We start from the raw sequence: 10,953 nt of genomic DNA, 5'->3' as shown, positions 1-10,953 counted from the left end.
TTTTTTTTTTTTTTTTTTTTTTGTCTTTTACCTGTGTCAGGCTCTTCTGTTGTGTTACCTTCTCTGCTTGTAACCGTAGCTTCAGTGTCTCGTTGCCTTTCTTGCACTTCTTCCAGGGACTGTAGAGCTCTTTGTTTGTTTGTTGTCGCCTCTGCTTCCGCCTTCACATACAGGGCAGTTTTAGCCCTGTTTGACACTTGTGCTGATTCTCCTCTGACATTTGTGTTCACAAGTGCTTAGTCTCTTCCTGTGCTTGTCGGTTTGGGAATTTTGTCTCCCCCGTCCACGTACGTAGAGCCTGTGGTTCACCTTTAGCCGTACCCCATGGGCGCACAGATGTCTCCAGCCATAGGCATACCCCTTGGCCTGTAGCCTGTTGTGTTTGGGCATCTCCATCTGTTAGGTCTTGGATCTTTGCCTCTGAACTCTGCAGAAGATATTGCAGCTCTTTTCAGATACTGTCTGTATTGCTCTGGGCAGCCCTTTGGACCAGCGGTAGCTATTGAGTTGACTCTTGCTCTGTTTGTTCCTGCAGGGGTAGGGCCTCCTTCACCCTGGCTTTGAGTCATTCATCTTTCTTCAGGGCAGCCTTGCCCCGTCTTGTGGCTTTTTTCTCAGTGGTCAGGCTCCTTCGTCCTCCAGTTCCGCCTGTTTATGTTGCCCAGTGTGTTCTCGGCATTGCTGCAGATGTGTCCAATCTCCAGGGTTAGCTCCCTCTTGTCTGCGGTAGCTTTCTCAAAGCTCTCCTCCAGCATGAGGATCTTTTGTATTCAGTGCTGCTGTCTCAGTGTGTTTTCCGTCAGCCCGTTCTGTTGCTTGACTTTACTCTTTGACGTCCTGCACAGCTGCGCGAGGCACTCCTCAGTGCCAGCCTTGTGCTATGTTGCCTTTCCTTTATCCCTGTGGCCCAAAGGTAATGTGGGCCTGTAGTTTTGGAGTAGGTACCTTTTTAGCAGGGAAACTAGACAGTTTGGAAGATAAAGGAACTTGTGTTGGACCTCTTTCTTTTTTTCTATCACACCTCCCAGGCTGGAAAAACGGCCTCTTTTAGGGACTCTATTTGTTCTAACAAGAGGCACGTGATCTTGGGATAGCAGCCCAATGGGCTGTGTCATTACCAAGTGTCAGCCGTCTACCAGAAAGCCCAGACATTGGTTCCCTACCCTTTATTGTGACCATGGGCCTCTGGGTGTCAAAGGGGATGGAGCCTGGTCTGACCTAGTCCTGGTAATCGTTAGTTCCTGTCAGTCCAGTTGGCCAGCATCTGGCTTTTTTCTCCTTAGGGGCAATAACTTTTTGTAGGCAGCCTCCTAGTTTTGTAATTTTTATCATCTCTGTTATCATTTTTGGGTATTTATTTTTCCAGTGTCTGTATTTTTACACTGTGCACATTGATCCCGTCTAGTTTTGGCTGATTAACAGATCCCAGTTCAGTTTGACTCCTGTTTTGTCAGTGTCCTCGTCTTTGCCCCCTCGTGATTTCTGGGGTTTCTTTTTTTCTTTTCTTTTCTTTTTTCTCTGTCAGCACTGTTGTCAACGGATCTGTACTTTTAGTCTCATATCAGGTTTTTGCTTGGCCTCCTAGTCACAACTTACACACACTTTGGTAGTCACTTCTGAAAGCTGCGTCACATTCAAGCCAACAGAACCCTCTAGTTTTTGTCAGTAAGTAGCTAGACAGGGCCGAAGCACGTGAGTCTAGTCTCAACTATATGTAGCCATGAGTCAATGTAGGGAAACTGATCCTGATGCCTGGTAGTCCTCTGCTTCCAGTCACCATCCTATGTATGCGTCCAATTGTTTTTGTCAGTCATTCCCCTCCCCTGGCCAAGCATTTGCCGTTGAAAGAGGGCCAATCTACTCTGTAAAGAGTTCTTAACCTCTGGTGGGGGGAGGCTTAGCTTTATTTCATAGTTTCTTGTATAGCCTCTTTTAAAATTAGCCAACATACATTTTAATAGGGTGAGTTTTGGGGGTTTTTTCCTCCCATATCTACTCTGTTGTGGTGGCAATGACTTTGTAAAGCACTTTTGTTTTATGATCATTTTCCTCGAAGGAAATTTTAGAAGGAACAAGCTGAACTTCACCAGACAAGAAGTAATCACACATATTTCTTTTGATAAACTATTTCCACAGGCTTTTCCTTGACATACATAAGCTTTCCAGTCTTATCATTAGCTCTCCTTTTTCTCTTTAGCAGGACAAAACTTTCATCGGACAAAATCCTCTCATATTACAAGTATATCTCTTATATTTATAGCCTCCTTAATATTTTCCTTTCTCACTTACTATAAATATTTTATAACAAACTTCCTGCAGCTCCTTTGATTTTTTTTTTTTTTGTCTTTTCTTTTTTGGTTTTGGTTTTTCTCCAGTACCGGCAACCGAACTCACGACCTTGCACTTGCCAGGCAGGCACTTTGCCGCTGAGCTAAATCCTCAGCCCCAGCTCCTTTGATTTTAAAGTGACCTTTTTTTCCTTTTCAGATTACTACTTTGTAAATTTAGCTGTCAACAGACCTTGAATCAGTGTTCTTATCTTAAACCAACAGAGAGCAAAGATCAAGTTAACTCTGTAATAAGCAATATAAGAATTTGCAATATATAAGAAATGTTTAAAACATCCTGATTGATCAACTCAGATTGGAAACCAAAAGTATATTTACCAATTAGTTAAAATTTGTAATTTGATTTTTTCCTATAAAACACCTCCTTAGGCCTGGCAGAACTTTGGCCATTCAACACTGGGCTGGAGTTGCCCCTTGCATTGTTTTGCTTACAGCTCACTTTGAAATGAAAAGATAATCCTTCCTTCATCCCTCCAATCTCAGCAGGTGAAGCTGGGTCTAAGTCTTTTGGCTTTGTGCTTTTATTTTAGCTTAGCAGTTGGACAGCTGACTGCCCAGGAGTCTTTTGGTCCCAGATGACCTCAGACTCACATACTCCACCTTGCTCTTTCACACACAATTATGTTTTTCTTGCACTCTTTAGACTCACACACTTTATTTTGCACACGCACACACACACATATATATATATATATACCTCCCCTTTCCCAGTTGTTTCCATCCAGGTGTCAGATTCCTAAGTCTCTCCCGGACTGTGCTGCTTTGGCAATTCCAACACTTCCTGCTCACTGTGGGCCACTCCTGCCTTGTAAGTCCTCATCATCACGGGCCTCCCTCCACACTCCATTTGGAGTTGTAGGTTTCATCTGAGTTAGTCCCGACTGGACTGACTGTGAGCCTCTCTCAGGGCAGGCCACTCCCACATTCTTAGCACTTCTATGAGCCAGTTCTCATTGCAGGCCACTCCTGCTTGGGAATGCTAGTGCAGGCCAATTTTAGATTATTAGGTACTTCCCAGGAGGCGATCAGGCTCTCCTTCCATCCTAGTGTACAGCCGTCCCTCACTATACCACATGCAGTTCACTTATTGCAGCTTCACTGTATCATGGGTTTTTAAAAATATATATATCTAATTCTGTATCACAGAGTTTTCACTGTCTTGTGGGATTTTGTGGTATATAGGAATTTATATAATATTTATGATTTTAACTATTTTTGCCTAAAAAATTTAAAACAATATAAAAAATATTTAAAATGTTAATTCAAACATATTAAAAGAATATTAAATCAAAATAAAATACAGTATGTATTTCATCAGCAGATGAATACCGTACTGTACACAGTGGAAATACAGTATGCTACTGCTACTTGCGCAAGTTTGCCAACATGAGATTGTATACAGCACACTATTGGCTGGTGGAATGGAAGGCAACCAACCAGAGCACTGTGTTCTGTATCCTGGGTGCTGATTGGCTCAGTGACTGTAGCATCAGTCTTTTTGCTCTCCCACACTGTGCTCATGTGTTCAGCATCTCTCCTTGTCCACTTCACATCGAGTACCCATATAGAATTTTACATGTTGTTAAAATTACTTAGGCTTAAGAGTGTAGAAAGTGTTTAAGAGCACATGAAGTGTTTACAAGAGTGTGGGAAAGGTTAATAAGAGAGTGAGAAAGGTTTATAGGAGTGTGGGAGGGGTTTATAAAGCCTTAAACTATATAAATAATAAAATAAATATAACGCTGCTACTTCATGGATTTTCACCTATCATGGAGGTCTCTGGAAAGTAACTCCCACAATAGGTGAGGGATCACTGTAATGGGTTTTCTCCTTGGGCCCCCAAAACCTTACTACAGTCCTGTAGCATGCTGTTGTTCCAGAATTGTCCTGAATTCCTCAGATTCTGTTAGTGCTGATCAGGGAGAGGTCTCTGGGGTGTGGGAGGGCTAATTTCCTCTCTGAGCTGGTTTCACCCAGTGGTGCCAGAGGTCTCAGGACACCCACTACTCTGGCCCTCTTGGGCCTGCAGGCAAAGGAGACAACAAATCTGTCATCTCCTATCCCTTTGTGGTTGCCAGAAATGTTGCAGGATTTAAGAGATAGGAGAGACCAACAGGGAAAAACAGGAGGACTTTATTTTCAGACGTACACCGGCTCAGCTGATAAATCCAAAATGGCTGAGCAAAGGACGAAAGCAGGTTCCAGCTTTTATACCCTTGGTCAAAGAGGTTGGTTTTGGGCGTGGAACTTGTGCGTGGGCAGAAAGAAAACAAAGGCAGTGTGTCAAGCTGTGGCAGTTTCTTATCTTGGTGGCCCTGCTCAGACATAACAGAATGTTATGGGAACAGGAGGTTATAAAATTTCACTTACAGGGACAAAAGTTACTGCTTCAGTAGTGCCTGGTACAAGCAGAAGTCCAAGTCAATGCCACCTGACAGAAGCCCAATTCAAAGATGAGTGTTCGGTGTGAGCTGTTGTAAACAGTGGTCTTTACAGTAAGTTGATTGCACTAATTTTCCCTTCTATGATGGTTGCACTACAGTTCTAATCTGGCTTCATTTGAATTCACCTAGTGGGTAGAAGAAGAAAGGCAGTGAAGAGAGGGCCCTCCTAGTCCCCTAGGCCCACTGACCTTGTGCCACCAACTCAGAGTCACCCAGTCCCCAGGAATGATGAATCCCCAGCAAAGGGGACCAGGCTGTGCACCTGCACTGCGCCCACCCAGGGTCAACCCTTGCAGGATACCCCAGCCTGCCTGAGCTGATGTAATGGGCTTGGGGACTTGTGATGGGCTTGTGATGGTCAGGGGTGTTCCTCTTGGGCCACTCAGACCCGTTAGAGCCAGCAGAGACGTGGGGAGAGAAAGTCAGGAGAAGAGAAAGTCATGCGAGAATGGTGGGTCTTTAGCCAGGAAGCTTCAGACCTAAACGTGCAGAGGGCTTTCCAGGTGTGTGCATGCTTGAAATGCAGGCTCTGATTGAACAGGGGTGGGAGGGGTCGGGATTCTGCATGACCAAAGTTCCCAGGGTCCCCAAGGCTGTGATACTTTGTGTCTGGATTTCACGGGCTTCACAGGGGTACTGCGTGTTTACTGGGCCAAGCTGTTTTGGTGAAGTCAGTGATGGACCTGAGTTGGCCTGACTCACCTGCCCCCCATCGAGGCCAAGGGTGCTGATGGTCTGAGGCAAGTTCCAACCAGCTTGGGTTTACTGATCACAGCCTGATCCTGGCCTCTGTGGGAGCCTTGGGGACTCTACCCTGGGAGCTGGTTGTACAAGAAATGTTTTCTACCTGTGACTGTCAAGACACAAGAAGTCCCAATCTACACTCACTTGCTCTTCTTTGTTCTAATGTCTTTAAGTGTGGATATCAGTAGTTCTTTTGTTTTTTTTGTTTTGGTTTTTGTTTTGGTTTTGGTTTTTTGTCCGGTACCAGGAACCGAACTCACGACCTTGCACTTGCCAGGCAGGCGCTTTTGCTGCTGAGCTAAATCCCCAGCCCCTAGTAGTTCTTGACAAGGGAGAAAAGGTATCAGTACAGTTGTGCTGCATCAGTGTGACAACTGAGGCTCTCTCTGGCCTCTCAGGACCCTTTTCTAGGAGGCAGCCTTCAGCAGCCATGCACATCCCCATTTTAGTGCTGTTCCTCTTGTTTCTTTTTTCTGTAATAATCCTTAGGTTGGTCAGCATTGCCATTTAGGGTCCAGGGAGTTTTACTTGCCCCGGAAGCCAATATAAGAGGTATCTACCAACTGCTACCTGTAGGGGGAGCACTGTGGTCAGCCCGGTGGAGACCAAAGGAGTTAGACTGTAGCTCTCAGTTCCCCCAGGAGAGCTGGGGTGCTTTCCCTCAGCCTCATTGGCTTCACCTTGGGAGCCTGGGCCCTGTCCCCAGAGATGTAATGGTGGTCTGGGGTCCAGCTTTGGTATTGGGGTTTTAAAAGCTCTCAGCTGGTTCTAATTTGCAGCCAAAGGTGTAAACCATTCACCTAGACAGTGAATACAAGGCAATTATGGTATAGGAGAGGCTGAAAAAAGAATTAAGCCACCATGGATGCGGGGAAAGAACCACAACAGAAAAACCCTTTACAAAGTCCCATCCCTGGACACAGTTGGTGTGAAACTTCCCACTCAAGACTAGAGCCCAGCGTTGGAAGTCCTGCTTCTCTCAGGGGCTGGTTACCTTCCAAATGAGGCACAGGGGGAAGGGAAGTGCCCAACCACTAAAAGGAAATGTCATCTGCAAGGGTGGATTTCTGAACACTACGTGCCTAGGCAGGGCATGCTCAGGGACAGGAGACCACCTCCTTGTGGCAATATTGGGGATGACTGAGCCCAAGGCTTTCACACTGAGCTACATCTCAGCTCTTTTTTTATTTTTTTACTTTTAGACAAGATCTTTCAGAGTTGGTAAGTTTCCCAGGTTGGGCTCAAACTTGTGATCCTCCTGCCTCAGCTTCCCAAAGGGCTGGGATTACAGGCATGCATCACTACCCCTGACTAGCAGACTACATTTTTGCCTCTTGTAACACACACTGGGGTTAAACTCCAATTGCAGACACATCTGAGTCCCCTGTAGGCCCCGGGATAGACCACCCTGGGTGAGTGATGGCTTTGCTTTGAGACTTGGGCCTCTTTGCCAGAAGCCAGAGCACTTTATCTTCTTACCCCATCACAGCTCTGATCTGTGCGTTTGCTGTTGACCCTGAGCAAGGCATCTCTGTCTCTCTGGCTTGTATTGCTGTTCTTGCTTCCCAGTGGCTCAGGACCCCGCTCTCTTGTACTGCTATGGTCACCAGGGCCTCACAGCTTCTGCACTCACAGCCAGCAGTGCACGACTCTGAGCTGCACAGCAGCTAAGCTACAGGCAGACAATGACCAAGGAAAGCTTGGGACAGAGTGGAACTTACGTGTCACCTAACTAATGAGGAGTCCATCCCTGTACATCGAGCTATGACAGGCACAGTGACTCGGAAAGTGGGCCATTTGTTGGTTTCTAAGTAGCTCTTCCATTGTAGACTTTCTGCTGAGAAAAGAGGAAAAAAGAAAGAAAGAAAGAAAAGGAAAGAGGAAAAGCAAGGTAGGGTAAAATACAAAGAACTGCAAATCCTAGAGTCTTTGTGGCCCACTAGACTGGGGCCATCAGAAGGAGACTCCCGGTGGAGGCCCCAAAGGGACCGTGTCTGTCATCTGAGGAGGCACAGCAGTCCCACAACCCTTCTCTCACCTTTTGTACAACTGCTTTTCCTGAAGAATTTGAAGCATGATCTCAGAGGTGACTTTACACACTTCATTTCATTTCCCTGGAGCTCAGCTTTCTTACCTACAAAATGGCAGAGTCGGGAGCAGTGATTTCTAAAATCAAATACACACTGGACCCAGAAGATAATCACTAAGGTGTTATTCACACGATACAGTCAGATCTGAGGTTGGAATCTCACAGCCTCTTTCAACCCAGGATTCCAAGATTCCATTCCTTAGCCTCTGCATCCTGGGTTAGCACAAGGTCTCAGCTGAGAGTGAAAACCTCCAGGCCTTTAAATGTCAGCAAAGGAGACTTTTGGCTTGGTCAGCTTTGCTGCACAGTGAGGACCTTGGAATCAATGGGGCAGTGAGGGGGGGGGCCTCTCCAGGGTCCTGACCTTTTGGCTTTGGTTGTCTGTCCCTGAGGTGGACTTGTTGTCCCTACCCCACCTTTCTGTTCTATTCTTTCTCTTCTTAGGCAGTTTTTGTCCTTCAAGTCAGTGGTCCCCAACCATTTTGGCCCCATGGACCAGTTCTTCAGAAGACAGTTCTTCCACAGACTGGAGGGGGATGGTGGAAGGGATAACTGGGATGATTCAAGTGCATTACATTTATTGTGCGCTTTATTTCTACTATTATTGCATTGTAGTATATAATGAAATGATTCTGTAACTCACCATAATGCATAACCATCAGGATTCCTGAGCTTGTTTTCCTGTCACTGGACAATCCCATGGTGGGGGTTGATGGGAAGCAGAGACAGCCCAAGTTGCTTTTGGCCAATCTACCCTCAAGTCCTGAGAAAATCCTGATTCACAAAGAAGGATGCTGGAAGTGGAAGCAGGCTGTTCAGTGCTTCTGTGAGAATCTCAGGATGCCCTGCCTTGCCTTTAATCCAGAAGGCCTGGAAATTTGCAGATGTCTCCAACATATTTTTAAGGGCACTGTCATTTGCAGTTGATCCCTTTCTAATACAAAGTCAGTTCGTGTGTGTGTGTGTGTGTGTGTGTGTGTGTGTGTGTGTGTTCAATTTGTCTCTGGGTTCAAGTTTCATTTTTAAAGTTTTTGAGCCAGGCTTGGTGGCATACACCTGTAATCCTGGCTTTTTGGGAGGCTGAGGCAGGACAATTGCAAATTGCAGCACTGTTTGGACAATTTAGAAACTTAGCAAGGTCCTGCCTTGAAATAAAAAATAGAAAGGAACTGGGTTTGTTGCTCATTATGCAGGCCCTGGGTTCAGCACCCAGTACTGCAGAAGTCAAACTGTTTTCCTTCCCCATCTCTCTCTGTGTGGTGCTTTTGTGGACTGAACCCAAGGCCTTCATACTGAGCCACACTAAGTTGCCCAGGCCGGGCTTGAACTCACAACCCTGCTGCTTCAGCTGCGCAGGGTGCTGGAGTTACAGGTGTGAGTCTGCGCTCTCAGTGTCAGCCTTGCTCTTGAATGTCGCTGAAGGAGGTCAGCCTGCAGGGGATCAGTGGGGCCTGGTATTCATCTGTGCTGTCTGCCCTGCAGTTCTTTCTGTCCGTCTCTCCCTGTCAGGGCATTTGGTTGGTTTTTTAAGTTCATTTTGTTCTGTAGTACTGGAGACCAAACCCAGGGCCCTCCATGGGCTAGACAAGCACCCTAGGGATGAGCTGCACCCCCACTCCTTTTGATTTTCAATTTTGAAGGAGAATCTGGCTAAGTTGCCTGCGCTGGCCTACATCCCGCAGTGCTCCTGCCTTAGCCTCACGTGGCTGAGATGATGGACATGTGCCCGAGAGCCCAGAGAATATCTCCACACAGCCCTGCATGGCACACACCCACAATCCCAGCTACTCGGGAGGCTGAGGGAGGAGGATCGCAGCTTGAAGGCCAGCCTGGGAAATGTTTAGAAAGGCCTGGGGATGTAGCTCAGAGGTAGCACACTCACCCAATACATGCCCTGCCGTGGTTTTCGTTGTCAACACTGAAAAAACAGGAAAACTTTCCTAGCAGCCCAGAGATGACTGCCTGCCAGACTCAGTCTAGTGCAGGACTGCTCTGGACGCTGCTCTGGAGTCCCAGTCTGCAGGTGGCCCCAAGAGCGGCTGTCCTTCCCTCACAGATCTGGGACACGGCGGGTCAGGAAAGGTTCCAGTCCCTTGGCGTGGCCTTCTACCACGGAGCAGACTGCTGTGTGCTGGTGTTCGACGTGACGGCCCCCAACACATTCAAGACCTTGGACAGCTGGAGGGATGAATTCCTCATCCAGGCCAGCCCCCGGGACCCTGAGAACTTCCCCTTTGTCGTGCTGGGGAACAAGATCGACCTTGAAAATAGACAAGTAAGTGCCGAAGACCTAGGGCTCTGCTGGAAGGGTCCCACCCTGGTGGCTTTGGGCTGTGTCTTGCTCTTGGAGCCAGACCCTCTTTCTGCACTTGGTGGGAGGAGATTTGATTTGTCACTGGTGGCCGGGTCTCCAGTGTGCACAAGATGGCTCGGGCGTGAGCAGCATCACCCGTGTACCTCAGGCGCATGTCCCTGTGAGGATGGCCCTTGCTCTGGTGACGGCACACTTGCCTTTCAGCTGTCTGCCAAGACTTAGTCCTGGGCTGCGGAGGGGAGGAGGGGTGCAGAGCACCGGCACCAGAGCATGTGGCTCAGACGACGAGACAGGAGCAATGGGGAGGACCCGCTCCCTTCCTAGTGGCTGTAGCGGAGGCGGGGCTGGAGGTCTGAGCTGGCCTGCAGGTGGCCAAGGTGGGTCTGCGGTGCCCTAGCCCCATTCCCGAGTCTGTGCAGCTGGCTGGGTTACTGCCCACTGGGGCCCCGCTTCCTTCTCCAGGTGGCCACAAAGAGGGCACAGGCCTGGTGCTACAGCAAAAACAACATTCCCTACTTCGAGACCAGTGCCAAGGAAGCCATCAACGTGGAGCAGGCATTCCAGACGATTGCCCGGAATGCGCTTAAGCAGGTGGGTCCTCAGGGAAGATGCCGAGTTCTGCTTAGTCCCAGGGAGCCCACCCCCTTTGGATCAGCGGGAGGCGTGGTCGTGGAGCCCTGGGCCAAGGCCAGCCTGTGTGTCTGTGCTGCCCTGGTTCTTCCTGTGCTCTTGGGAGGTCAGGCATTCGAGGGGCCCGGACAGATGGTGGCTTCTGTGTCAGTCATGAGTTCGGGAGCTTTCATTTCCTCCGTGCTGCTGTCCTCTTGTCTGCTTTCCAAGGGGATTCTCTTTCAAGTGAGCGACAGACACGAAAGGAAATGTTAGCCAGGACCCAGTCTTGGAGCTCCTGCTAACCTTCCCCGAGACAGTGGCTGTGACCACAGGTGGGACAGAGGTGGTGCAGGTGGAGCAGCTCTGCTGGGCACCATGGCTGGTGAAGGTGGGCTCGAGGCG

At 48.1% G+C, this 10,953-nt stretch overlaps 1 protein-coding gene and 1 long non-coding RNA gene across 2 annotated transcripts; one reads left to right on the top strand and one right to left on the bottom strand.

Moving 5' to 3' along the window:
- Positions 1-4,465: 4,465 nt before the first annotated feature.
- Positions 4,466-8,020, bottom strand: LOC102013107. The gene is made up of 3 exons (XR_261329.2): positions 7,575-8,020; positions 7,258-7,370; positions 4,466-4,917 (listed from the first exon to the last, which is right to left on the bottom strand). It is a non-coding gene; the product is annotated as an uncharacterized LOC102013107 (long non-coding RNA).
- A 1,544-nt stretch (positions 8,021-9,564) lies between these two features.
- LOC102013433 (ras-related protein Rab-7a-like) lies at positions 9,565-10,531 on the top strand (the record flags this gene model as incomplete). The annotated part of the gene is given in 2 exon segments (XM_013515500.1): positions 9,565-9,900; positions 10,402-10,531. Coding segments are annotated over 2 exon segments (451 nt in total), but the record flags the coding sequence as incomplete, so codon positions are not given.
- Positions 10,532-10,953: the final 422 nt, after the last annotated feature.

This window comes from Chinchilla lanigera, unplaced genomic scaffold, assembly GCF_000276665.1.
Source record: "Chinchilla lanigera isolate Chin_1 unplaced genomic scaffold, ChiLan1.0 scaffold00028, whole genome shotgun sequence".
In the NCBI taxonomy this organism is placed as follows: Eukaryota; Metazoa; Chordata; class Mammalia; order Rodentia; family Chinchillidae; genus Chinchilla; species Chinchilla lanigera.
This window is presented reverse-complemented; position numbering and strand designations above follow the sequence as displayed.